This window comes from Microtus oregoni, unplaced genomic scaffold (assembly GCF_018167655.1).
Source record: "Microtus oregoni isolate MIOR12 unplaced genomic scaffold, Mior012 000013F_ref0000133, whole genome shotgun sequence".
NCBI lineage: Eukaryota > Metazoa > Chordata > Mammalia > Rodentia > Cricetidae > Microtus > Microtus oregoni.
This window is the reverse complement of record NW_024543072.1, coordinates 180044-207137: the sequence shown is the minus strand read 5'-3', so window position 1 is coordinate 207137 and position 27094 is coordinate 180044. Positions and strand designations below refer to the sequence as shown.

Below are 27094 nucleotides of genomic sequence, written 5' to 3'. Positions count from 1 at the left end.
TTTGTTTTTGTTTTTCGAGACAGGGTTTCTCTGTGGTTTTGGAGCCTGTCCTGGAACTAGCTTTTGTAGACCAGTAAGGATATAGTTTAATGGTAGAGTCCTTACCTAGCATGTGTGAAGCCCTAGGTTCAATCCCTAGCATTTGAATCAATGTAAAACAACAACAAAAAAAAGCAAAAACAAATAAAACCTTTTTGTTTTATGTAGAACAGTGTATATATACAAGAAAGTCAGTCCCTACCTTCAAAGTGACCTTAGACGAGTTAATATTTTAAAGAACCTGAATTTTTTTATATTTTTTTATTTTTCAAGACAGGGTTTCTCCGTAGCTTTTTGGTTCCTGTCCTGGAACTAGCTCTTGTAGACCAGGCTGGCCTCGAACTCACAGAGATCCGCCTGCCTCTGCCTCCCAAGTGCTGGGATTAAAGGCGTGCGCCACCGCCGCCGGGCAAGAACCTGAATTTCTTATACAGGTTAGTGAACAGATAAAATGATACAATGGGAAAATACTTTGAAAATATAAATCACTATGCAATGCTGTGCTGTCCAGCACAGGGGACTGCTAGACTGGACACTCTAGCCTTTCTGGAAGAAGGCGGGCAGGTCAGAGACAGAGCTCACTGCACCCTCCAAGGCTTAAATATCTCCATGAAGAGCTTCCTGGTGACCGGGAAGAGGACAGGCACTGGCAGGGATTCCTTGTGGGAAATGACCTCCCATTTGGACCCAACTTGTTCCCCTTGACCTTTCCTACCTCCAACCTATCAGGTTCTAAGATCCTTCTTGCTTCCAAATCCCCTGAAAATCCATTGTCCTTATAAAATCTTCCACTAGGAGGGTCACATGATCTTTGCCATCACATTCCTTCCGCTTGCTTAGCCCTTCAGCGATGCTAACTCAAACGTGCACGAGCTGAATTGATATTATCTAGATTGGTGACTCTTTTAGGTTAGACATACAGTCTTCTCTACAAACCAATCAGGATTCATTTTCAGACACAAAAAACTACACTGAGTACAGAAGTAATTTCTTAGGTTCCAGGGTCTCTGAGTACATGTATACTCCCAACACAGGGTGGGAGTGTGAGAAGGCTCCCTGCACTAGGTTCCATTCCAGAGCACCGAGAGAACAAGGGTCTTATCACTCTAGATACAGTCAGCACTCATACCTCAAAAGAGCAAGGTAGCAAGGCAGTGGTAGTGCACGCCTTTAATCCCAGCACTTGGGAGGCAGAGTTCGAGGCTAGCCTGGCCTGCAGTATGAGTTCCAGGACCACAGAGAAACCCTGTTTGGAAAACAGACAAGCAAACAAAAGAGCAAAGTAACCCTGGAGTCCTGTGTTCTCAGGAGCTGAGTTTGCCTCCCTCTAAACTGTATCTTCAGTATCCAGTCTAATGCTTGGTACAAGCTGAACTGTTATATGACAAATGACAAAATGAGTAGAGTCACATCTGTACCGGCTTTATTGGAAGGTAATCCCTTCCCATTGTTTAGCAAGAGCTGGGGATCAGGGGAGGAAAGAAAGGAAGTAATGGAATATGTAAGGGAACAACCATCTGTGAGTAAGTCTTTAACGGAAATGAGCGACTGCTGGTGGACATTAACTTAGAGCCTGGCATCATGGGAGTAAGGTCAGCTAGCATCAAAAGCACAGAGGTAGCATCGTGATGTCAACTGTGAGGGCTAAGAGAGAACCAGAAGCAGAAAGAGAATGCAGCCAAGGACATATGCTCTAAAGCTACTGGGGTGGTTTCTCATGCTTCAGAGTCTCGTATGTCTCTTGGTTCCGGGTACTCAGGCCCTGCAGGAGAGTCAAAGGCTGATCAGGAGTTTGAGCTCATCACAGGGCCCCCATTCACCTCAGACCCCATTCCTATCAAAGTCACTCTAAACCCAAGCCTCTTTTTTTGACCCCCAAGGTAGGGAAAAGAGATTCACTCACCGTGTAAACAGCATCTTTCTGTAGAGATGAAAGGAGCAAGGCATTAAAGACCTATACCTTCTTCGGGCCCTGTCCCCCATCATCTTCTTTCCCACCCAAGGACTATCTGGGTCAAGGTTAGCATTAGCTGCTGCCTTAAGCTGGGAGCACTCACATACTTGCTCCCTTACCCGTATGGCTACAAACACCCTTCAAGTGCAACACATAACTCTCGGGCGTTGTTACCTCTGCTTCATTCTATATTTTATCATATTTTATCTGCAGCTCAACTAGATGGCAGCATGCTACTCATGCTGAGGTGAGGGGCAGGGTACAGATCAGTCTCTAAAACACACGCCTTCCCAGAGGTCTCAGCGCTAAGGCTAATAACCCAGGAAAACTGAAAGCCTGAAAACAAAAACATTGACGCACAGGTGTGGGACTCCATACCTCATAGCTGGCTATCGCTGCCTTTCTGACCTGGATCTGGAGGGGGGGAAAGGCAATTAGTAAGGGAGAAGTTGGAGGCCCATCTCCTTCCCCTCCAAACCATGGAGAACCCCTTCGGTTTCCCTTCCTGAGACCTCCCACTCCTGGGTCCGGTTCTTCAACCGTCCCTCCCCGCCTTACCTTGAGTCGACAGTAGAGTAGGGTAAGGACAATACCATACAAAAACAGGATGGCGTCCAGGATATAGCAGAGCTGGGGCTCTCCCAGGGCAGCTGAGGGGATACAGGATGCCCATGGGACCCGGTGCACAGGGAAAGGGAGAGTTGTCGCTCAGAGGAAGGGGAAGGGGTCAGAGAGGTGGGACAGGGTCTTGTGGGGGGTCCTTCTAAGGGAAGAAACTAACCTCATCTTTAGACTGTTGTTCCTCTTACCTGCCCCTCTTCCCCCTCACACTATGGCTGGAGCCGGATAGGATGCATAAAGGGTTCGGTTGTGGTAGGACTTGGGTTTACTGAGGGTTACAGACTTCCCTCTCAGCCCCGACCTCTCTTTTCAGTACTGTGGTTCCTCAGGCATCATTGAGCACTTCTTCTACCTCAAGGACCCATCAGAGTTTACTGGGCTGAGACGAAAACCTCAGCCCAGTGGGGGAGGGAGAGAGAAATAGTGGCAAAATTTCAACAAAGAAACCACAAGAGTGTGTCTCTGCTAAGTCCTGTGACCTGTGGCTGAGGGCTGGACAGGAAGGATGTGAGCTGGGGAAGGGAGGGAAGGCAATTACTCTATTATTGGTCATCTCAGCCTCTCTGCCATTTGCCACCCAAGGCACTAACTATACCAAAACAAGCCAACAAACAAACAAAAACAAAGTGACTGCTGTTTGAGGCCCGATAGACACCATTGACTGTCCACATAACGTTGGGTGGTGACCACAGCTCAAAGAAATGACCACAAACTAAATCTAAAATATAGATTCTTCCTCTTGCTACTCTGCCCTGTTAATCATGGTAGGCCTCTAAGAGGGGAAGTTTGTGCAACTGAAAAAAAAAAAATCACACAGGAGCTGAGAGTGGCGGGCCATGCCTATAATCCCAGCATTTGGGAGGCTGAAGCTAAAAGCATTGGGTGAGTTTGAGACCGGCCTGAGCTATATAATTAGTGAGTTCCAGACCAGCCTAGGATATACAGTGAGAGCCTGAAGGGAAAAAAAAAAAAAGCCGGGTGGTGGTGGCACACGATGCCTGGGAGGCAGAGACAGGTGGCACTCTGAGTTCGAGGCCAGCTTGGTCTACACGGTGAGTTCCAGGACAGCCAGGGCTACACAGTGAAACCCTGCCTTGAAACATGAACAAACAAAACAGGAACTCACAACAAGCAACAAACAACAGTCCCCCCCCCAAAAAAAGAGAAAAACCAAAAATCTAAGAAACAAAACTTCCCAAACAATAAAGTGTACAGGAACTGAACATGGTAGCCCCACAATATCAGGAGGCTGAGGCAGAAAGAGTGTGAATGAGATCCCAGGGCTACATGAGATCCCGCCTCAAATGACAGCACAGGATCTGGGCTGAGATTGCTCCCAGCCTTTTCAGGACCACGGGGGTGAATGTGAGCTACTGGACCCCTGAGGTTTGCCTTTCTCATCTGATTCATGAGTCCCTAGGACTGGGACCTTATACCGCCCACCCCCTCACCAGCTGATAAAACAGTGTGACCCCTGTCCAGTCCACACAAGTCACTTCTACTTTTGATTCTACAACACTCCTACACGGTATTACAGAAATCTCACTACATTGTGAAACAAACATCAGCATCACCCTTTCGCGGAGGATAAAATGCAGGTACTCAGAAAAGCTTAGAAACACCCAGGGCCAGTGTCAGTCAACAGAATTGGAACTCAAATCCATTTTTTTTTTCTGCTTCCAAAGTTCATTCTTGTTTGCCTACAGTTTAAGCCCTACCTCTGTAAAAGCCAGCCCTCAACCAGGTTTTCAAACTCCTTGCTGGGCATGGTAGTACAGGCCTAGAAACCCAGCACTTCTGGTGGGGCAGGACTAAGAAATCAGGGTTAGCCTTAGCTAAATAGGGAGTTCTCAGGTTTGTCTGGGCTACATAATACCCTGTCCCCACCACACCAAGACAAACACCTCACACTGATAGCAATGCAAAATAAGCCAAAGCTGAGGGAAGTTCTTTGGCAGCCTAGAAGCTCAGAGTCACTGGATCTTGGGCTTTTGCTTTTACTTCTCAACTGATGATTGAGAACACGGGACTCAACCCTCTGCTGCCTACTGGTATCAGCTGACAGAATGGTATGGCCCACGCCATCCCCAGAAATGGAACTCATGTCTATTTTGAGTCCCCATGCCTTACTCCCAACTCACAGACAGGCCCTAGTCTATCTAGAGAGCGTTGTATATAGAGATCGGCTCCCAACAGAGACCGAGAGCGTCCGTGGTACTGCTGATCAAGAGACGGAACTTTCCTACAGAAGCTCTCCATGCTGCTGCTGCACGGCCCACCCCGACAGACTAACCCAGTACGGGAGGTAAGAAAGGAACAATAAAGATGGAATTGATGAGTAGTGTCCAGGTGGGGACCCAACAGGGCTAACTTCAGAATCTGCCACAGCCCTGCGCCCACCCGCCCGACACCAGCCTTCTCCCTGCCATCCATAACTCACGCCCTGGCTTCCCACTCAAGCACAGCTAGAAACGCCAAACCCTTTCACCTACCTGCTTGTTCGACCAAAAGGAGCAAGAGCAAGATCACGGCTGGAATCATCCTGGGCAGGGGCTTCGGGGCTGGGAACTGGCGACCAGACACTCTGACAGAACTGCGCAGCTGTGCCCACGAACAGCTCCCTGACCACAGTTCCCCCCTTCCTGCCACGCCTTCCCCCCACACTTTGGCCCCTTCCCCTTCCTGCACTAGAGACCAGGCGGCTCCCGGAAGGGCCAACTAGGGGAGCTGGAAGATCTGGCCTCTACACCTCAGCCCTTTCAGGGACCAACCTCCTAACCCACAGAATGAGCAGACTTTCATGTTTGGGAAAGGCTGTCTATATTCGCCATGTTTAACAGCCCCCTCATCAGGAGGAACTGAGGGGAAAGGGGAAATGGGGAATGGAGAAGTGGAAAGGGCGAGCAAGAGTCAGAGAGGGGGTGGAGATTCTGCTGGGAAAATCAAACAGAAATACAAAGTGAAAGACAGTAAGACACCAAGAAAGACTCACTAGAAGCTTGGCATAGGGACCGCAAGGCGGCTAATTTAATATAATTTCTCTTTTTCTAGTACATGCACAGAAAGCCTGTACAGCTAAGTCGGCATGTACATGTATGTTTGTTTATACACACGGAGACACACAGCTTCGTTTCCTATGAGGGACAGGCCTTGCAGGGGAAGCTGCCAGGCGTGGGAACACAAAGGCTGTATCTCTGCTCATCGGTCTATTTCTCCAAACACAATATCCTGGGTACCTAGAAGGTGAAAGGATAAAGTGTTATTGCCAGAGATCCAGAGCACAGGACTGTGTATAACACACTCTGGCCTAGAGTCTAGGACAGTCTACAGTGAACAGGGAGCATTTGGTTTTGTTCCCAAACAGAATCCCAAACCCCATGCCTTAGACAGCCTTACCCCATAACAGGTCTCATACCTATGATGGCTACGACATCTGCCAACATGTGTCCCTTAGACATCTTGTCCAAACCAGCCTGTGGAGATGAGGATAACAACATGTTAATGTAAGTTTGCAGAGAAGAGCTCTTTAAAATTCCATCCAAGGCAGGGTTGACAGTACATAAAGTTAATCTCAGCACATGGGAAGATGTTTATAGTCTGAAGCCAGTCTAGTCTACGTAGAGAATTCTAGGCCAGTCAGAGCTACATACTGAGATCTCGCCTCAAAAACAAAACAAAACAAACCACAACAAAAAACCCCAAGCCAAAATCCTCATCTAAGTCAGGCACAGGAGCTCTTGTCTGTAATTCTAGCACTTGAAAGCTTTAAGGCAGAAGGGTCACTGTGAATCCAATGATAGCCCACACACATAGTGAGCTCCAAGCTTATCTGGGTTATTAAGCAAACTTCTGTCTTAAACAAACAAATGGAAAAAACAAATTCTCATCCGAGAGTTGGATGTGGAGGTGTGTACTGTAATACTCGTACCTGGGAGGCTAAAGCAGGAGACATAGGGAGTTCTAGACAAACCATAGCAAAGTCCTATCTCAGAAAACAAGGTGCTGGAGACATGGCTCAGCTGCTAAGAGCATGTACTGCTCTTGCGGAGGACCCAAGACTGGTTCCCGAAACCAATTAACAGGTAGTTCACAACTGCTTGTAACTCCAGCTCCAGGGGATCTGAGTCTCTCTTTTGGCCTCTGAAGGCACCTATACTCATGTACCATACACACATACACATACAAATAAACTAAAAAGAACTTTTTTGTTTGTTTTTCTAGACAGGGTTTCTCTGTGTACAGTCCTGGCTGTCCTGGAACTTGCTTTGTAGACCAAGCTGGCATCAAAGTCACTGAGATCTGCCTGTCTGCCTCCCAAGTGATGGGATTAAAAGTATGCGCCACTACCGGCTAGCTAAATAAAATTTTTTAAGCAGCTGAAAATAAACAAAAATAATTATTGATGTATTACAGTTAGAACCATTGAGATTGTCTTACCAGGTGGGCAAAACCAGGGGCCTTGATCTTGCACCGATAAGGTCGGCTGCTGCCATCAGATACCAGGTATACCCCAAACTCTCCCTGTTCAAGGAAGAAAGTTGGACACCCTATGAGTAGGAAGAGTGTTCTCTTTTCTACCAAAGCCTCTCTGGTTCATCTTTGAACTTTGAACCTTCTCTGTCACTGTCAACCTCCAGCACCAACTTTTCTTTCCCCTTCTCTCCTCACCTTGGGTGCTTCAATGGCCGTATATGTGGCTCCAGGAGGAACTTGGTAGCCCTCAGTGTACAGCTTAAAGTGATGAATTAGTGACTCCATGGAAGTCTGAGGGAAGAAAAGGGAAACATAAAAAAAAAAAAAAAAACCAGATCCAGCCAGGTGGTGGCACACGCCTTTAGTCCCAGCACTCAGGAGACAGAGGCAGGCAGATCTCTGTGAGTTCAAGGCCAGCCTGGTCTACAGAGTGAGTTCTAGGACAGCCAGGGCTGTTACACAGAGAAATTCTGCCTTGAAAAAAAACTATAAAAGAAAAAGGAAGAAGTCCTATCTAAGCTCTTCCCTTGGGCTTTCCCCCAGCAGAGAAAGCAGTCTCTGCCCTTTGGGAGACTAACAACCTACATGTAAATCAGGCAGCAATGAAGACAGAATAAAACTTGAGTGTGGTTAAACTGAAAGGCAGAATTTAATCCAAGGACTTTTCTCTTTCCCATGCCTGACCTCTCGTCCCTGTCCCTGCAGCCCACCTTCATCTCTGCTCGCTTAGGTGGGGACACTTTGGCGTCATCAACCTTGATCTCTCCCGGAGGCATCTTGTTCAGACACTGTACGATGATGCGCAGGGACTGGCGCATCTCCTCCACACGACACAGGTACCTGACATGGATGAGACAGACTCAGAACAAGAGAAAGTAGGCAGAGGAGTAAGCAGGAGTCTGGACGGATGCCCTTTGGGAGATCTGAAATGTTGGGTAAACGTTCCTGCTTCTGAAGGAACAGTGTCTCTGCTCGCCTTGGCTGCCCATATAAACCCTGCAGTATTTTGATTCTACCACTGAGTCCTTCTCCAATCCCCCCCCACAAGAATGTGGCCTGTAGTTTTTCCCTCCTTACCTCTTACCCTCTTAAACACAGTTTTGACTACAGAGTAAAGGAGTCAAATGGAAAGATAAACAGAGAACAACAGAAGCAAATCTTATTCAGGGTCAGTAAACAGGACTGGATTTTGAAGCTTAGAATCAAGCAGGAAGATCGCTGGGTCAGGAAGATTCCAATCCTAATCACTAGCAGGCTAATCCCTAACTCATGCTTCAGCTTTCTCAGCTACAAAAGCATCCAGGCTAGTTCTCTCTAAGGCAGGATGGTGGGATAAGGGTAAAAAATAAATAGCGCTATTATTTGGCATTTGTATTGGGGGAGAATACTAGGGGCTATGAATGCTAAGCACAACTCTACCAAGTTTACACATTACACAGGCTCCTACAGATACTAGGAAATGGAGCAAAGAAACCAGCAAGGACAAAGAGCTGAGTAAGGATTTGGGTCTTACCTGTCATAGCAGTCCCCTCGAGAACCAATAGGAACATCAAACTCGACCTGGTCATAAACATCATAGGGTTGGGTCTTCCGCAAGTCCCACTGGATGCCTGAGCCTCGGAGCATCACTCCACTGTAGGGTGTAACGAGCATAAGGATCACCCTCCACAAAAACAGGAAAGGACACGCGTGCGTCCTATCTGCCGCTCCCCGCCCACCACTTTGGTTATGGAACACAAACTCACAGAATGGAGAGGAGAGTAGCAAGCATGTGTGCAACCAAGACACTGGGCTGTAACCCTCTATACACTTTTCCACCCCTAAGGAAAGAAGCTGTATTCTCCTACCTGAATCCATAGTTAAGTGCATCTTCTGCTGATACAACCCCAATATCGATCGTCCTGTTTCGCCAGATCCTATTGTTGGTCAGCATCTATGGTTGGAGAGATCCAGTGTGCTAATATTCTACACGACAATCTTCAAAAGTCTCTGTACTTACATAACACTGGGTACTAAAACTCCACAAGCCCTTTTAGGGGACCAAGATATTTTTTTCCCGTTGATTTATATCTTACCTCCTCCACCTCATCAATCCGAAGAGAGAAGTTCTTAGAAAACTCGTAAATGTCATCCATAAGACCAAGAGGTAGGTCCTAGAAACCAGGTAGCGATTCTTGTTACAGTACCCTTTCCCAAGGAGACAGAGTTAATTCCGTTCCATGAACCCACACTGCCCTCCAGTGGACAAAGAGGGAAGAGGCATGTGGAGGCTGAACCACTCACCTGGTGCACTCCTCCTGGTCGGATATAAGCAGCATGCATTCGGGCTCCAGACACCCGCTCATAGAACTCAAACATCTAGACAGAACGCACTGGGAATTAGAAAGAAAGTTCAGCAACACAGCAGCCCACTGCCCTACCTCTGACTTCTTGTTCTAACCAAACACTTCCTACAAATACAATCCAACAAAATATGCTTCTCCCCTGTTTTCATCTGTCTCCTCCTTCCTCCATCTTCTCCTTCCTGCCCTCTTAAACTTCCTTCCCTATTCCTATCCACGCCTCTATCTTATACCTTCTCTCTTTCTTCAAACATCCAGAAGAAAGGAGTCATGGCACCAATGTCCAGGGCATGTGTGGTCACAGCCATGATATGGTTCAAAATCCGTGTGATCTCTCCAAACAGCACTGTGAGACAGAAAGACAACAAGTGATGGACAGGGCTGGAAGGATGGCTCAGCAGGTAAAGACTTGCTAACCAGTCTGGAGGCCACATGGTAGAAGCAGGGAACTGACTCCCAAAAGTTGTCCTCTGACCTCCCCATGCCTTGACACATGCTACTTCACATGCATCTATATACACAATAAACATACAAATCAAATATTTATATTGTGTGTGTTGTGGGTTTGTTTGTTTGTTTGTTTAAAAAAGAAGGACAGAGGAGCCAAGGACTCATCCTGCAAATCAGTGTGGGTGGAATCTGGAGTCTAAATATCAAAGTTGCGTTCAATGCACTGACGTCCTGTGGGCTTCCATCAGAAATAAGGAGCAGAACATACCTCGGATCCACTGTGCCCGAGGAGGAGGCTGGATGTTTAGGAGCTTCTCCACAGCTAGAGAATAGGCCTGTTCGTTACACATCATAGACACATAGTCCAACCGGTCAAAGTATGGAAGGGCCTGTCGAAAGGGAGGAATGAAGATCACATCTAACAGACCCAGAACTGCACTGTCTGCAGCTGGAAACCTTCCTCTTGTCAGGCATCAGAAGTCAATGCTTACCTGTAGAGTCTCAGGAGTCCCAGCTCCCATAATAGCTTATCTAAAACTAGCACTACATGTTTAAAAACTGGCTCTCTAAATGATGAGAAGACCTTGATTTACCATGTTTGATAATTTCCATGGTGAAAATAATCCCACTATGGTCAATTTTAAGCTATCAAAATGTAACTGAATGTACCCCCGAGACACGTGACACAACATTATATAGTATTTTTAGAACTCTACAAAGTGAGTTCTAGGATAGTCAGAGCTACATAGGGAGACCCTGTCTCAAAAAAATAAACCAAAACGAACTAAACATAGACACACAGACACTATATATAATCTAATTTGTAATAACTTCAGCAACCAAGTCATAAAATTCCTAAAACTTAGTACTCAGGCTCTTACAAGCCAGTACAAGTTGACTTTAGCACTGTGACCTCTCTCAAAAAGTGACCTGAACTTCTACGTCTTTCTCTTCTTAATCCCTTGAAACTGAGATTCTGAAGGAGAAAGTAATCAGTGTTACAGAGCTTTCCCCAAGAATGTCAAGAAAACTAAGTTCCAGCTTCCAGGAAGAAGGCGGAGTTAAAACGCTTCTCACTAGGACAGCCTGTTCTGGTCCTGATGTCATTTGTGACGCAGGATGATGCTACAGGGGTTAACCCACGAAAGTTTGAACAGAAGCCACCACTGCTTAGGCTCCCTGGAGGAAGCATATTATATACAGTCACAGTCTAGGCCCTGATTCCAGTCTGCTGTTCTCAGGGCCTTTCTCTATAACAGCAAAAAGAAGAGCAAACAAAACCCAACCAACCAGACAGACAGAAAAACAACAAACCAAACAAACAAACAAACAAACAGCCAAACAGACAGAAAAACAACCAATCAATGAACAGACAGACAGAAAAACAACATTTGGAATTGAATTCCAGATCCAACTCCTTCAAATCTGACCTTCAACGATTTAGGTCACACAGTTCTTCCAAACGCAGCAAATTCTGTCACAAACCTCTGGTCACTCACTCTGACTCATTGAGTGTTTCGAAAACAAATTTAAGAGTGTTGGAAGACACAAGAGTCAGCTGTTAATCCTGAAGAGCTGACGTCTCATTCCTCTGTCTCTGCCTTGAGGGACACTGGCTTTGACGCACTCATTTAAGAGGAGGAAAACTGAGGCACTAAAGTAATGACAAAAGGGCCAGCCAAAAATCAGACAGAGAAAAGCTGGAGTGTGGCTCCAGCTGAAAAGTACTGATGCTGGAAGAACAAGACTCCTGCATCCTTTAACACCTGCTCCACGCTCCCAGCCAACAACGACCTCAAAGGACCAATGTTGTTATTTACACTTTACTCTCTGGGGGACCCGCCACACAGCTCCCAAATAAATACACGGAGACTTACTCTTACTTATGAATGCCTTGCCTTAGCTTGGCTTGTTTCTAGCCAGCTTTTCTTAACTTAAATTCAACCGTCTACCTTTGCCTCTGGGTTTTTTCCTTTCTCCATTCTATATACCTTTCTGTCCTTTTCTTGAGTGGCTGTCTGTCTAGCCCCTGGCATCCTCCTCTCCTCCTTTCATTCTCTCTGCCTGGCAGCCCCACCTACCCCTCTCCTGCCTAGCTATTGGTTGTTCATTAGCCCAATTAGGTGTTTTAGACAAAGTAACACAGCTTCACAGAGCTAAACAAATGCAACATAAAAGAATGCAGTACCTTAAATAACAACATCACTAAACAAATATTCCACATCATAAAGGAACGTAACACCTCTTAAAATAATATTCCACAACACACTAACCCTTGCCACCCTCCTGCTCTGAAGCTTGGGGGCAGCAAAACCATCAGGTCTCAAGCTACAGCTCAGACCCCATCAACAGAGACAGCCCTGTTCACCTCCACACCTGCAGATAGGTCTTGTACTCAATGAGCTTTTCAGTGCCCCGGTGCAGGAGTCCGATGTGAGGGTCGCACTTCCGCACCATCTCTCCACTCAATTCCATCACCAGTCTCAGGACTCCATGGGCTGCTGGGTGCTGGGGCCCAAAGTTCAGGGTCACATTGGAGACTATTTTATCCTTCAAAATGTCCACATCTGAGAAGTGGGAAATAGTTCAGAGCCAAATGGTAATCCCCAAAGACAGCAAAAAAATTAGTTCTTTCTACATATCTTCTGCCTCTCCACTCCACACCTTGTTAGCACCCTCCTTCCAATTAACTAGGAAGATGGCAAGAGGTGGGGAAAAGGGAAGAAGCTCTAAACTATCCAGTGAGAGGGATCATGAAGTCCATATTACAGCCCCTGGAATAGTGGCTCTCAACAGGTGGGTCACAACCACGTTAGGAGCTGAAAGACTCGTTCACAGAGGTCACCTAAGACCACAGGAAAACACAGATGTTTTCATTATCATATCATTCACAACAGTAGCAAAATTACAGTTATGAAGTAGTAACGAAAATAATGTTATGGTTGGGGTCACAAGAGGAACTGCATTAAAGGGTCACAGCGTTAGGAAGGTTGAGAACCCTGCCCTAGAACACCTTTTATTTTGCTGTTGGGCTGAAGGTTAAACTTAGGGCACTACTTGTCCCAGGCAAGTGCTCTACCAGTGAGCTATATCCTTCCTCCTTTTAACTTTCAGACAGGATCTCACTAGGTTACCCAGGATGGCCTTGTAGACAAGACTAGTACTGAACCCTTAATGATCTTCCTGAAGAGTTGGGCTTATAGGCCTGTGTCATGAGGCTTGGCTACTATCCCCCCCCCCCGCCTTTTTAGGCAGGGCTTCACTATTGTAGCCCCAACTGGCCAGGAAACCACTACATGCACCAGGTGCTGGAATTAAAAAGATGTGCTAATACAGCTGACAAATATTTATTATCTATTTTATTTTTCTATGAGTATGTGTGTGCCTGAGTGTATATATATGTGGCACATGTGTGCAGGAGCCCACAGAGGTCAGAAGGCACCAGATCCCTGGAACTGGGGTTATAAATGGTTGTGAACCAATCAGTATGGGTGCTGGGAATTGAACCTAAGTCTTCTTAGAAGAGCCTTTAACTACTGAGCCTTGGCTTCTTACAGTAACTCATGTCTAAAAGTATATGATGAATGGACAACCAGTGAGAAATATACACTTCAGCTCAGCGAGGGGGTACATGCCTTTAACACAGCACAAAGAAGGCAGAGGTAGGTATTTCTGTGAGTTCAAAACCAACCAGGACTACATAGTGAGACCTATCCTCAAGTGGGGGGAGGATATGTTCAATATTTAATATTAAATTACAGGATTGTTCATTGTTTTTGAGACTGGGTCTCAGCTCAGGCTGGCCTCAAACTCATTACCACTATGTAGTTGAAGGTGGTAACCTTAAAATTATGATCCTGCCAGGCGGTGGTGGTGCACGCCTTTAATCCCAGCACTTGGGAGGCAGAGGCAGGTGGATCTCTGTGAGTTCAAGGCCAGCCTGGTCTACAAGAGCTAGTTCCCAGACAGGCTCTAAGGCTACAAAGAAACCCTTGTCTGAAAAAAAAAACCAAAAAACAAAACAAAAAAAACCCTGATCATCCTGTCCCTACTTCCTGAGTGTTGAGATTATAGGAGTCTACAATCACTTATGGTTTATGCTACGCTGGATATTGAACCTAGGACCTTGTTATTGTGTGGATGCCCCAAAAATGCAAAGGAACTTTGGGTGACTGTCTAGGCAGTCAGATGCCTCTGTCATTTCTAGAGTTTTTGGAAGTCATGCGCAATGCACTTTTTGTTTATTTAAATAATATTATATCCTTCTGGTGCCTCTGATGAGGTTGAAGACTATAGATAGTTACAGTTGCAGATTTTCTTAGATATTACAGAAAATAAGTTAGGTATAAAAGTTTGGATTTACTAAACCAGGATAGATTATAAAGTACTTTCTTTAAATTGAAAGACATAAGTGAATTGGAATTCAGTACATTATGAATGTAATTTTTACTTGATAACTGTTCTTTTTGTATACACCTTACTATGCTCAAGTTAAAGTTTTGTATTTTTGTTTAGAAAAAAGTGAGCTATGCTGGGAATATTATGTTAAAGTGTGTGACTTTTGTTTATGCTGCATTTGTTTAACTCTGTAAAGCTGTGATATTTTGCTTGTTTAGAACACCTGATCTATCTAATAAAGATATGAACAGCCAATAATGAGGCAGGAAAAAGGATAGGCGGGGCTGGTAGACAGAGAGCATATATAGAAGGAGAAATCTAGGTGGAGATAAGGAGGAGGGCCAGGCATTCAGCTACACAGCAATCCAGAGTAAGAGTAGGATAATTTAAGTTTAAGGCTAAGCATTCATAAGAATAAGTCTCCAAGTAAGGGACTTACAGAAGTAAGAGAATGGGAAAAGGCAGAGAGGGGTAATGTAAGTTAAGTAAGTTACTACTACTACTACAATGATTCATAATGGTAGCTGTTGTGAAATATTCCTTTACAAAGTGTGACAATGTGTTATTGTGATTGGTTTAATAAAAAGCTAAATGGCCAATAGCTAGGCAAGAGGTATAGCCTAGACTTCTAGACAGAGAGGGCTCTGGGGGAAAAAAGGGCATTGTCACTAGATGTAGAGAGAAAGCAAGATATGTAGAAGGAGAGGTAAAAGCCACGAGTCATGTGGTAACATGTTGATAAATAGAAATGGATTAATTTAAATTATAATAGCTAGGGGCTAGCAGTGGTGACGTATGTCTTTAACTCCAGCAGTTGGGAGGCAGAGGCAGGCAGAACGTTATGAGTTTGTGGTCAGCCTGACCTACAGAGTAAATTCTAGTACAGCCAAGACCACACAAAGAAACCCTATCTCAAAAAACCTATAAAAAAGTGGTGGTGGTGGGGGAGCATAAGGGGACAAGGCTATGGCAAAGGCTGAGCTTTCATAATAAGTCTCCATGTTAGCATTTGTGAGCTGCAGTCCCGACGAGAAAAATCACTTACATATGGCACCCAATGTCCAGCTATATATATCCACATAAGGCCTGATAAAGCTGGGGAAAAAAAAGTGACTTCCCAGTGTCTCTGGTCTCCTGGATAGGCTTGACGATGAGCAGAGACTGTCTGTGGGCTGGAACCAGCCACCAGCCAACAGCCCCATGCACTCAGCTGAGTTTCGCAGCAGCTGACACAGCAGTTTAAGATTCGTCTCATGTGGTCAAAAAACGTGGCAGGTGCTTAGTCAAGATAAACTCAGATGGAAAAAACCTCTAAGTAGGTTACAGTGTGTTTAAAAAACGTGCATAGGCTTAAAAAGAAAAAAAATGGATATAGACACTCATAGAAAAAAATAATTTATAAATAATAAGATAAAGTCTTTAAAGAAAGAAAAATAATGTGAAAAAAAATTAAGCCACACAAAGACAGAAAATACACAGAGAGCCTGGAACCTATGTGGTGTCTTGTTGATTTTCAACATTTTTTTCTTTCTTTTTTTTTTTTTAAAGATTTATTTATTTATTTTGTATACAGTGTTTTGTCTGCATGTATGCCTGCAAGCCAGAAGAGGGTACCAGATTTCATTACATCTGATGGTTGTGAGCCACCATGTGGTTGCTGGGAATTGAACTCAGGACCTCTGGAAGAACAATCAGTGCTCTTAACCTCTGAGCCATCTCTCCAGCCCCCGATTTTCAACTTTTTGATTGCTAATGAACAAAGAACAACAGCTGCTGAGACATTGGATTGTGGAAGGAACTGTTGAATCAAACCAGCCTAGATACTTTAGGAGTGCCTTAACGTTAAAATGGAAGTCAGAAATATATTGCTTTAGGGAAGAGGTTCAGGTTTGAGTGGGGAAGGCCCCCTGAAAAGCCTGGCTGCAGATATAAAGAAACAAACCTAGAAAAAAATACAAGACAGGTGACATATATTTTACCTGTTCAAACATAAAACAAGAAATCATCTTTGGCTGGCTTGTGTTGTTGTAGAATATTAGTTGGAGATATATTACATATGTTTATGCTTTGGAATATTTGTTTAATGATGCAGAGATGTATTGTTTTCTTTTATGTTGCATATGCTTAACTCTGTGAAGCTTTGTTACTTTGTCTGCCTAAAACACCTGATTGGTCTAATGAAGGACTGGATGGCCAATAGCCAGGCAGGAAAGAAGATAGGTGGAGTTGCCAGGCAGAGATAATAAATAGGAGGAGAAATCTAGGCTTGAGAAAAGGGGAGGATACCAGGGGCCAGTCACCCAGCAACATAGGCAGATACAGAGTAAGAAGGAAAGAAAGAAATATAGAAGAAAGGTAAAAGCCCAAAGGCAAAAGGTAGATAGGATAATTTAAGTTTAAGGCTAAGCATTCATAAGAATAAGTCTCCAAGTATTTACTTGAGAGTTGGATGGTGGGCCCCCAAAGAGTAAAAAACAACAATTACGTTGTATACATACTTGTGTTAATGTATATATGTATGTTACCTTTGAAAGCTTGTGTATTTTCACAACAAGGGAACCAGAAACCAATAAAAATTGGTGGCCCAGGTGATCCAGCCTCTCAGGATGCCTCTGTTGCAGTTTCCTTGGAGTTCTACATCTAGAGCAGCTTCAAGGTTACTGGTTGAGAAGGTCCAGCCTTCCAGACTATTGCAGCCAGGACTACAAATAAGCCTCAAGTTTCTCGGGAGGCAGAGGCAGGCGGATCTCTATGAGTTTGAGGCCAGCCTGGTCTACATGAGCTAGTTCCAGGATAGGCTCCAAAGCCACAGAGAAACCCTGTCTCGAAAAAGAGCCTCAAGTTTTCCCATTGCAGAGACTGAACAACAAATGTTATGGCTAGTTTTCCCAGGACTTGACCAATATTTCAATTTTCTCAGGTTTCATAAAGATGCCATCCCCCACAGACAACAAGAAGCAGTCTAGAGAACACAATGCCCACATTCCCAAGAGATGGGATGGTGGTTTTTGGTCACTGGGTGGGTTATGGATGCTTGTCATCATTTACGGGGATTGATTACAAATTGTTACTGGTCATGGTCAGGGAGAAAGCTAAGCCAAACAAAGGAGATTCGCTGGGCTGTGGTGGCACACACCTTTAATTTCAGCAATTGGGAGGCAGAGGCAATCCGTGAGTTCAGGCTAGCCTGGTCTACAAGAGCTAGTGCCAGGATAGGCTCCAAAGCTACACACACAAAAAAAAAAAAAAACCCTGTCTCAAAAATCCAAAAAACAAATAAAACAAACAAAAAACCAGGAGATTAGATTTAGGGATCTCTTTCTGAAGGAAAAGGGGGGCTATAGTATAGAAATGATGGGGTAACAGGGTAGATTGCTGAGTCTACTTTTGAAAAACCACAGTGTCAAATATTTACATTGGTATGGACTTTTGTATATTGAATGCTGTGGAATAATCCTCTGTACACTGTGAAGATGTGTTACTCTCATCATTAATAAAGTTTTTTTAAATATTTATTTATTTATTATGCATACAATATTCTGTCTGTGTGTATGCTCGAAGGCCAGAAGAGGGCACCAGACCCCATTACAGATGGTTGTGAGCCACCATGTGGTTGCTGGGAATTGAACTCAGGACCTTTGGAAGAGCAGGCAATGCTCTTAACCTCTGAGCCATCTCTCCAGCCCCTCATTAATAAAGTTTATTGGTTTATAGTTAGGCAGGATTTTCAGGGTGGAGAGGATGCTGGGAAGAAGAAAGGTGGAGTCTGAGGTGTAGTGAGAAGATGCAGAGAGAAGCAAGATAAACAAGCTGTGCTGAAAGAAGGTACCACCGCATGGCAGAGGGCAGATAAGAAATAAGGGTTAATTTAAGTTGTAAGAGTTGGTTAGAAACAAGCCTAAGCTATCAACCGAGCATTTATAAGTCTCTGTGTGGTTATTTGGGGAGCCACCTAGTGGGACAGAAAAGTCTGCCTACAATTAATACAAATTTAAGGTTATTTTTATTATATGGTATATATGTCTATTTCTTGTTTTAGGTATTGTACCTAGGCAGCTCATTTAAAAATGTAGTTTTAGTACTTGAAAACTATTTTGGATAATAAGAAAATAAAGATTAATAGCTAAATCATCTATAACAATCAATTTTATAGTCATGTTAGGGATGTTTTCAAGGTCAGACAAAGATATATTTTAGATAGGTGATTTTCAAACACTTCAAAGACCTTCAATATGGCATTTAAGATGCTTTAATAACATAAAACTTTTCACGACAGTGAGAGTGAGACACGTATCTGTACCCAGCAAAACCAATTTACTTGATAACTGTTTTGTTATATGTAATTTTGCTATGTTAAAGTGAAAGCCTTTCCTTTTTGTTTAAACAGAAAAAGGGGAAATGATGGAGGAAGGTCATTGGTTAATTATAATAAAGAAACTGCTTGGCCCTGATAGGTTAAAACATAGGTGGGTGGAGTAAACAGAACAGAATGCTAGGAGGAAGAGGAAGTGAGCTCAGAGGCCATGCTCCCCTCTCCCGGGCAGACGTGATGCAATGAACTCCGACCCAGGATGGACGTAGGCTAGAATCTTCCGGGTAAGCGCACCTTGGGGTACTACACACATTATTAGAAATGGGCTAGTCCAGGTGCGAGAGTTAGCTGAGAAGAGGCTAGATATAATGGGCCAAGCAGTGTTTAAAAGAATAGTGTTCGTGTAATTATTTCGGGGCATAAGCTAGCAGGCAGCCGGGGTGCTGGGGATGCAGCCCCACCACTCCTACTACTACAGAATGGTGCCCAGACGTGTGGACAACTGAATCCACTGAAAGCCTGAGAAAGCTTGGGAAAGAGTAAAGCATGTTTTCTTTGTAGCAACAATTTCTCGGGTCTGCTCTGCTTGCCAGAGGCAAGCAAGCGCTCTCATCTAAGAGAGGCTTCCTGACTCAGCTTTAGCTGCAAAACCCTGCAGCTCTTAAGAGGTCCTGCTACGAAACACTTAAATGGTGTTGATGAAAAGCTGAACGCATGCTTTTCGGTTTTCAGCTGTAGCAGGAAAAAAGCTGAGCCGTTTTATAATGCCAGCTTTGCGGGCCATCCTGCCAGGGCAAACTCTGACTCCTTGAGGCAGGAGGTCAGCTACAGAGAGAGCATTTGAGTGTTGTAGCTTGTTTGCTGGCAACGACCTTGAAACACTGTAGACTTGTGGCACTGGACGTGGCTCTGACCGGTACCTCAGCCACAAGGTTGGGAGGCAGAAAGCTAAGGAATGGGCTGGATCCAGCCACGGCTTTAATCCTACCCATATTGCTCAGTAATTTAAAGGCTCATGTGTTCAGAAAAAGAAAGAGAGATATACAGTAAAGAGAGATTCAAAAACAAAGAAAACTTTTAAATGATTTACAGTGTGTTAAAAATATATGCAAGCTAAAAGTTAAAGTTCTTAAAAGTAAAAAATGGAAGAGAGTAGTTGGGTGTGGTAGTACACACCTTTAATCCCAACACTTGGGAGGCAGTCGGTAGAGCATGGGACTCTTAATCCCAGGGTCGTGGGTTCGAGCCCCACGTTGGGCGCCATTCTGTTGTATGAGCTGCGGGCCTCTTCCCACAGCCCGGCTCCTGACCACCTGCTAGCTTTACCCGAAATAACAACACACAAACTGTATTCTTTTAAACACTGCTTGGCCCATTAACTCTAGCCCTTACAGGCTAATTCTCATATCCCGATCAACCCATCTCTAATAATCTGTGTATCATCCGTCTTACCGGGAAAGATTCAGCATGTCTGACCTGGCAGTTTGCTTCATGGCGTCTGGCTCTGAGAGGAGCTGCATGATTTCTAACCTCACTTCCTCTTCCTCCCAGCATTTTGTTCTGTTTACTCCACCCACCTATGTTCTTACCTCTCAGGGCCAAGGCAGTTTATTTAACCAATGACCTTCCTCCATCAATGATGAGCATCGAAGAACCTCCACGTGGAATTTGCTTTGCTTTCTTACTTTTTTTTTTTTCTTTTCTTTCTTTTTTTATTTATTTATTTATTTATTTATTTGGTTTTTTGAGACAGGGTTTCTCTATAGCTTTTGGTGCCTATCCTGGAACTTGCTCTGTAGACCAGGCTGGCCTCAAACTCACAGAGATCCACCTGCCTCTGCCTCCCAAGTGCTGGGATTAAAGGCGTGTGCCACCACTGACCAGCTCTGCTGTTTGCTATCTTAGCCACTGGGCAAAAAAATGGCCCTTGCTTTGAATGCTAATAGTATGTTGTCCAAAATAAAGCAGGACAGAAAGGCAACTGCCAAACTTTGCCAAGATAAGGTAGGACAGTCATTCAAAATTCCTGCTTCACAGAAAGGTCTGTCAGGTATTATAGGACTACAAGCCAAAAATGGATGCTCCAACATTACAGAGGAATCTTGGGTGACTCTCCAGGCAGCCAACTGTTTCTATTGTTTCTATAGTTTTGGAAGTTGTTTGTTCTGCAATTCCTATCCACTCAAGTAATATTTTACCCTTCTTAGGTCTCTGATGGAGACTGAAAATTAGCTAATTATAGTTTTATAGTTTTTCTTGTTACCAAATTCAGAAAAAGAAAACCTACATAAGAGATGCAAAGTTTATAAGGTTAAGAGACATAAAAGTTTACATTGTTTATCGAAGAAAATGTTTTGAGGTCTAAAAAGACAGCTTTAAGATGATAATATAAGTTATGATAGAAAATGGTTTGGGGGCTGGAGATGGCTCAGAGGTTAAGAGCAGTGGCTGTTCTTCCAGAGGCCCTGAGTTCAATTCCCAGCAACCACATGAAATCTGGTGCCCTCTTCTGGCATGCAGGCATACATAGAGGCAGAATGTTGTATACATAATAAGTAAATATCAAAAAATGGTTTAGATATAAAACTTTAGACTCACCAAAAAGGATAGATAATGGAATATTTTCCTTAAATTTACCAAATACGAATTAACTGAACATTTTAAATGTACTTCTTACATGATAATTGTTCGTATTGTATACAGTTTTACTGTGTTCATAGTTAAAATCTTTCTTTTATACAAGAAAGGGGAAATGTTGTTAAATATTCCTTTACACTGTGTGAAGATGTGTCACTATTATTGGTTTAATAAAAAGTTAAATGATCACTAGCTAGGGAGAGGTACAGCCCAGACTTCTAGACAGAGAGCTCTGGGAAGAAAAAAAAATGGTGCCAGCTGGATGCAAGAGAAAACAAGACATGCAGGAGGAAAGAGAAAAAAAGCCACGAGTGACAGGGCAACGTGTTGACGAACAAAAATGGGTTCATTTACGTTGTAAGAGCTAGGGGCACAAGCCTAAATTACAGGCCCAGCTTTCACAATAATAAAAATGGGTTCATTTACGTTATAAGAGCTAGGGGCACAAGCCTAAATTATAGGCCCAGCTTTCACAATAATAAATCTCCATGTCATTATCTGTGAGCTGGTGGTCCCAATGAGAAAGATCATCTACAAGTAGCAAAATAAACAATATGTAGTAGCAACAAACATGATTTTATGGTTGGGGGTCACCACAACATGAAGAACTGTATTAAAGGCCTTAGGAAGGTTGAAAACCACAACCTCACAACAATGTCATGAAATGCAGTAGGCACTCCATTCACTGGTAAATAAGAGAGTTAAGACTTGAAACCAGGGTTGGAGAGATGGTTCAATGGTTAAGAGCACTGGCTATTCTTCCAGAGGTCCTGAGTTCAATTCTCAGCAACCACATGGTGGCTCACAACCATCTGTAATTAGATCTGGTTCCCTCTTCTGGCCTGTAGGAATACATACAGACAGAACACTGTATACATAATAAAAAAAATATTTAGAAAATAACATGTAAAATGATGCTTGGGGAAGATGAAGACACTATATAGGATTCCTGAAGATGGGACAAAAATCAGCGACAAAAATTCAGTAAACCCTTTCTGTATTTTGCAGGGGTTCTGTTTCTTTTGGGGGTCTACTAGTGAAATATTGCAAGGGGGCAACAAAAAACAAGGGAAAAAATTAAAAAAAAAAACAAGCAAAAAAAGTGACTATATGAGCTAGACAACAACAGGGACCCTAAAAGAGACATACATGGATCTAAACTACATAGGATGTAGAAAAAGACAAGATCTCCTGAGTAAATTGGGAGCATGAGGATCATGGGATGATGGAGGAGAGTCATCTGTTTTGTGTTGATTTCGTTGGTTAAATAAACTGCCTTGGCCCTTTAATAGGACAGAAAATTAGGTAGGTGGAGTAGGCAGACAGAATTCTGGGAGAAAGAAAGCCGAGTCAGGCAGTCGCCATGATTCTCCCACCTGACACAGACGCAGGTTAAGATCCTCCCTGGTAAGCCACCTCGTGGTGCTACACACAATATTAGAAATGGGTTAGATCAATATGTAAGAGCTCGCCAATAAGAGGTTAAAACTAATGGGCCAAGCAGTGTTTAAAAGAATACAATTTCCATGTAGTTATTTTGGGTAAAGCTAGCCGTGCAGAGCTGAGCACGTACGCAGCCCGCAGCTCCTACAACAATGGGAGAGGGTAGAAGGGGAGAGAAGAGGAAAGGAGGGGAGCAGAGAAATACAGTTCAATAAAAACAATAAAAAAAGAAAATTTAAAAAAAAAAACTGACTAGAAATAAGCCAAGCATCCATAAGAAAAAAAAAAAAACTATTGATGAAAACATATGTACCTTAAAAATTTAGAGTTGGTCAGGACAGAGAGATACACAGAAAGGTAGAAGGGAGAGACATTCAGTTTAAGGAGTTTGGTTAGAGATGGTGGAGGAAACAGAAGGAGACTTCTGAGAAGTTGGTAGAGAAAGACGGTAAACTGGGTGCTTTCTCTGCCTCTCTGACCCGGCAGACTTTCACCCTAGCATCTGGCGCCTTAGTCATTACTGATCCTGAATCTTTATTAAAAAAAACTGAACAACTGAGATTTTGTTAAAAACGACAAAGGATGCCAGGTAGCAGTGGTGCATGCCTTTAATCCCAGCACTTGGAAAGCAAAGGCAGGCGGATCTTTGAGAGTTCAAGGCCACCCTGGTCTTCAGAGTTCTAGGACAGCCAGGATAGGTACACAGAGAAACCTTGTCTCAAAAAACAAACAAAAATGACAATCATGGTACCACTGATCAAAATGAAAGATCAAGAGGAAGAGTAGTCCTAGCACTTAAGAGGCTCAGGGATGAAGATCTTGATTTTAAGGCCAATCTGGACAGCAAAACCCTGTTTCTTTCTTTTTAAAATTTTATATGTATGAGTGGGTGTGTGAGTGTGTGTGTGTGTGTGTGTGTGTAACGCATGCATGCCTGGTGCAGTTGGAGGGCAAAAGAGAGCATCAGATTCCCTGAAAGCGGAGTTACAGATGGTTATGAGCTGCCATGTAGGTGTTGGAAACTGAACTCAGATCCTCTCAAAGATCGGCTAGTACCCTTAACCACTGAGCCATATCTCCAGCACAAGACCCTGTATATTTTCAAAATACAAAATCCAAAAGAGCTTAATTGGTTGAGTTTTGTTTCATTATTGTTTTATTGGCAGCTCTCTGGATCTTTTCCTATTTTAAAGACTTTTGTTTTGTTTTTCAAGCCAGAGTTTCTCTGGGGCTTTGCAGTCTGTCCTAGAACTCGCTCTTGTAGACCAGGCTGGCCTCGAACTCACAGAGATCTGCTTGCTTCTGCCTCCTGAGTGCTGGGATTAAAGGCGTTTGTCACCATTGCCTGGCTATTTTTTTTAAATTTTATGTGTATGGGTGGTTTGCCTATATGTATGAATGTTCACCACCTACATGCAGTTGTTGCCTGAAGAGGCCAGTGGATCCTGTGCAACTGGAGTCATAGGTGGTTATAAGGCACCTGATACGGATGCAGGGAACTGAACCTGGGTCCTCCGCAAGAGCATTAAGTGCTCTTAACTCAGCCAACTCTCTAGCCCCAAAACACCAGTTTTGATGGGGGGAAAAGATGATTCTACTTAAATAGGTTTCATTCAAATGCTTTTAGGAAACCCATGTTGTCCACAAAGAGATAGAAGTGTATTGAATCTGGAAAAAGCTGACATTAATTAAATAATGGCATGGACCTCTCAGTGTTAATTGAGGACGACTGTCATTCCTTCCTATCTCAAACTAATAAACCCCTGCTATTATCACTTTTTGCCTGAACCAGAAGGAACCCAACAGCACTTTAAAAAAAATCAGCCAAGATTTTGATGACTCGAGACAGCAGCTCTGAGCACTCACCATTCCAAGGAGGAGGCTTCCAGTGGGCTGTTTCCTTGGAGGGGTACATGACAGCTCCCGCAAACTGCTGTGCCCATTCTATATCTGGCTGCCATTGCCGAGCACCTCTGAGGAATTAAAGATAGATCCTATGCAAACAGCACGAACCGTGTGCTTGGTTCCTCTGTCCCCATTCACTGTTTTTCAAAAATGTTTTTAAATTTTAATTTAATTACCACATTTCTCCCTTCCCCCCCCCCCCCCGCTCCAAACTCTCCCATATGCCCCTCCCCAAACTCCTTCAAATCCATGGCCTTTTTTTCACTAATTGCTATTGCATGCGTTCATATATTCGTATATGCATATATGTTCCTAACTATCCTCTTCACTCTTATGCAGATGGGTCCAAAGAAGGAAGGCCTGTATGGCAGGGCTGAACTCTTCAATGTCATAGTACAGTTCTGGACACACAAAGCTGGGGTCCAAGCATGAATACGAATGTTGAGAACAGCATTTGGTCATGGTAAATCTAAGATTACTGAGAGAAGGAAGGGAAGGAGGACGGAGAGAAAGAAAATGCAAACTGGCATATGCGAGCGAAAGAGAGGAACTAGGGAAAGAGGGCTCGGCGAGGAGGGGTCTCCCTTCCGATATGAAAGGAGGTACGCTCAAATCATTAATTTGTAAGGCAAGGTCTTCCGCCTCACCTATTTCGCCTCTGGTAAAACAAACTCACCCCCCCCCCCCCGCCCTTGCCCCATCCTCCGTTACAGGAGGGACACTGTATCTAGGGACTTGAGAAACCTGGCCTGCGCAAGGAGTGTCAGAGGCCTGGGTCATTCTTTCCTCAGGGGTCACAGGGCCCTTGATGTCCTCAGACTCGAGAAATCCTAGTTTTGAAGAGAACGCAGGCAGGAACGGCCTCCTCCTCACCTGCTGGGCTGACTCGGCAGTCGGACCCCAGACCCGGGCCGCAGCACCTGAGCCCCGACGCCGCGGAGGCAGCACACAGCCCTCAGTGCCGCCATCTTTCCCGGGCTGCAGATCGTAAGAAGGAGAACCGGGCGGAAGTGAATCCCGTGCGCCTCCTTGTGGGCTTCTCTTCTATTGGCACAATGGGGCCACCATCTTGGAAGCTGGCAGGGCGGTCAATTGCGAACGCGACCACATCCGGATTTCGCTTCTCGGGTTCATTTGCGCTTAAATAACTACGACTGCAGTCATCTTTAGTAAGGGCGTCCCTCCTGCGGCTTTTCTAGGCGTAAGAGAAATTAACTGCACTCTCCTGAGGCAACTCCGCGGTGAATCCCACACTTCGCGCTGAGTCCACTCCCTGCACTCGAATTTACTTTACAAACTGCGCTCCCTCTAGGACTCCGCCGCACACTCTGCATAGGTGTTTCTTCACTATTCCTTTCCATCTTCGTCATCCTCCTGCGGTAGTCCTCACGGCTTTCCGATTTTTCTGAAGGCTCAGGTTTTCAGAACGGTCCTTTCTTTACGGAATCCAAGAGTTAATTCCCAGATGTCCGAAATCAGAATTATAGAAAGGGATTGTGGAAAAGTTCAGTTGGGTCTGAGAGCTAGCCAAAACAAAAAGGAATAGAAGGCCAAGACCACCAGCATTGGTAGTGTTGTGCAAGGGTGTGAAGCCACCTTTTTACAAATGGAGATCCTCTGTCAGTGACCCTTATATCCCTACGGAATCACAGATTCAGGAAGCGTTCTTAGTGATAGCTGGTACCCTACTTCCATTCAGGACAGTCTCACCCTGTCACAGTCCTTCTCAGAAGGATCTAATAACATAGAAATGTAATAATAACAGGACTCTGGACCTAATTCTGTATGGACAAAGAGTTTTCCTGCCCTGGAGGCTGATTTTTGTCTCTTTCTTTCTTTCTTTCTTTTTTCTTCTTCTTTTTTTTTTCTTTTTTGTCTCCAAGCCCAGCTCCAGCTGGGCCACCCACTCTTTGAGGTTCTACAGTTTTCTCATTGGAAAGAGGCCTCCCCCACACCTCCCCCAGACAGGGTCTCTGGGATATAGCCCACCAGCAGTGCAGCTGGGTGGAGCAGACCGACCAGGGGAGTGGCACTGAGAATTCTTAGCTGTAGAGGAAGAGGAGAAAGCCAGATTTCTAGGCTGAAAATTGACCTAATGGGAACCATACCAAAGGGTGGGGCTAGAGATCCCTGGGCTGTGGGAACTGACCAAGACTTGATGTAGACAAGGCAACCCCCCAGAAAGCCAGGGCAGAGGCTTGGTCCCCCTACCCTCTACATGCTCCTCCCTTTTCTAGGCCTTCTTCCCTGCAATATAATTTAAACACTAAATGCAATAATGATGAGAGGAGGGGTTACTCATTTTTGTGTTAATGCAGCCTATGAGAAGACAGACTCTAGTTTGCTTAGCCCTGGGGGTAGTCTAAGCTGAAACTGGGATGAGGACTCTTGGGGGGCTGCCTAGGACACTGCATCTTTTGTGCCTTCTCCCTTCTGCCAACACCCCCCACATGCTGTGGCTGCCACTCTATGGCCTTTTGTCTTGCCCTGCTCACTCACCCTCTTTGTTCTCATCTCCCG

The 27094-nt window shown here is 44.4% G+C and overlaps 2 protein-coding genes across 2 annotated transcripts; both read right to left on the bottom strand.

The window, feature by feature from the left end:
- Window positions 1-1448: 1448 nt before the first annotated feature.
- On the bottom strand, window positions 1449-5446 carry LOC121455076 (high affinity immunoglobulin epsilon receptor subunit gamma). The gene is made up of 5 exons (XM_041662611.1): window positions 5107-5446; window positions 2552-2643; window positions 2372-2407; window positions 1943-1960; window positions 1449-1801 (listed from the first exon to the last, which is right to left on the bottom strand). The coding sequence occupies exons 1-5, from the start codon at window positions 5153-5155 to the stop codon at window positions 1739-1741; spliced, it is 258 nt and encodes an 85-aa protein (XP_041518545.1). The 5' UTR covers window positions 5156-5446; the 3' UTR covers window positions 1449-1738.
- Window positions 5447-5617: 171 nt separating this feature from the next.
- Window positions 5618-25603, bottom strand: LOC121455075 (NADH dehydrogenase [ubiquinone] iron-sulfur protein 2, mitochondrial). The gene is made up of 14 exons (XM_041662610.1): window positions 25448-25603; window positions 24536-24642; window positions 12256-12446; window positions 10148-10268; window positions 9663-9775; window positions 9371-9445; window positions 9163-9240; window positions 8935-9020; window positions 8601-8720; window positions 7798-7927; window positions 7283-7378; window positions 7052-7135; window positions 6030-6087; window positions 5618-5850 (listed from the first exon to the last, which is right to left on the bottom strand). The coding sequence occupies exons 1-14, from the start codon at window positions 25540-25542 to the stop codon at window positions 5813-5815; spliced, it is 1392 nt and encodes a 463-aa protein (XP_041518544.1). The 5' UTR covers window positions 25543-25603; the 3' UTR covers window positions 5618-5812.
- Between the last annotated feature and the right edge of the window lie 1491 nt (window positions 25604-27094).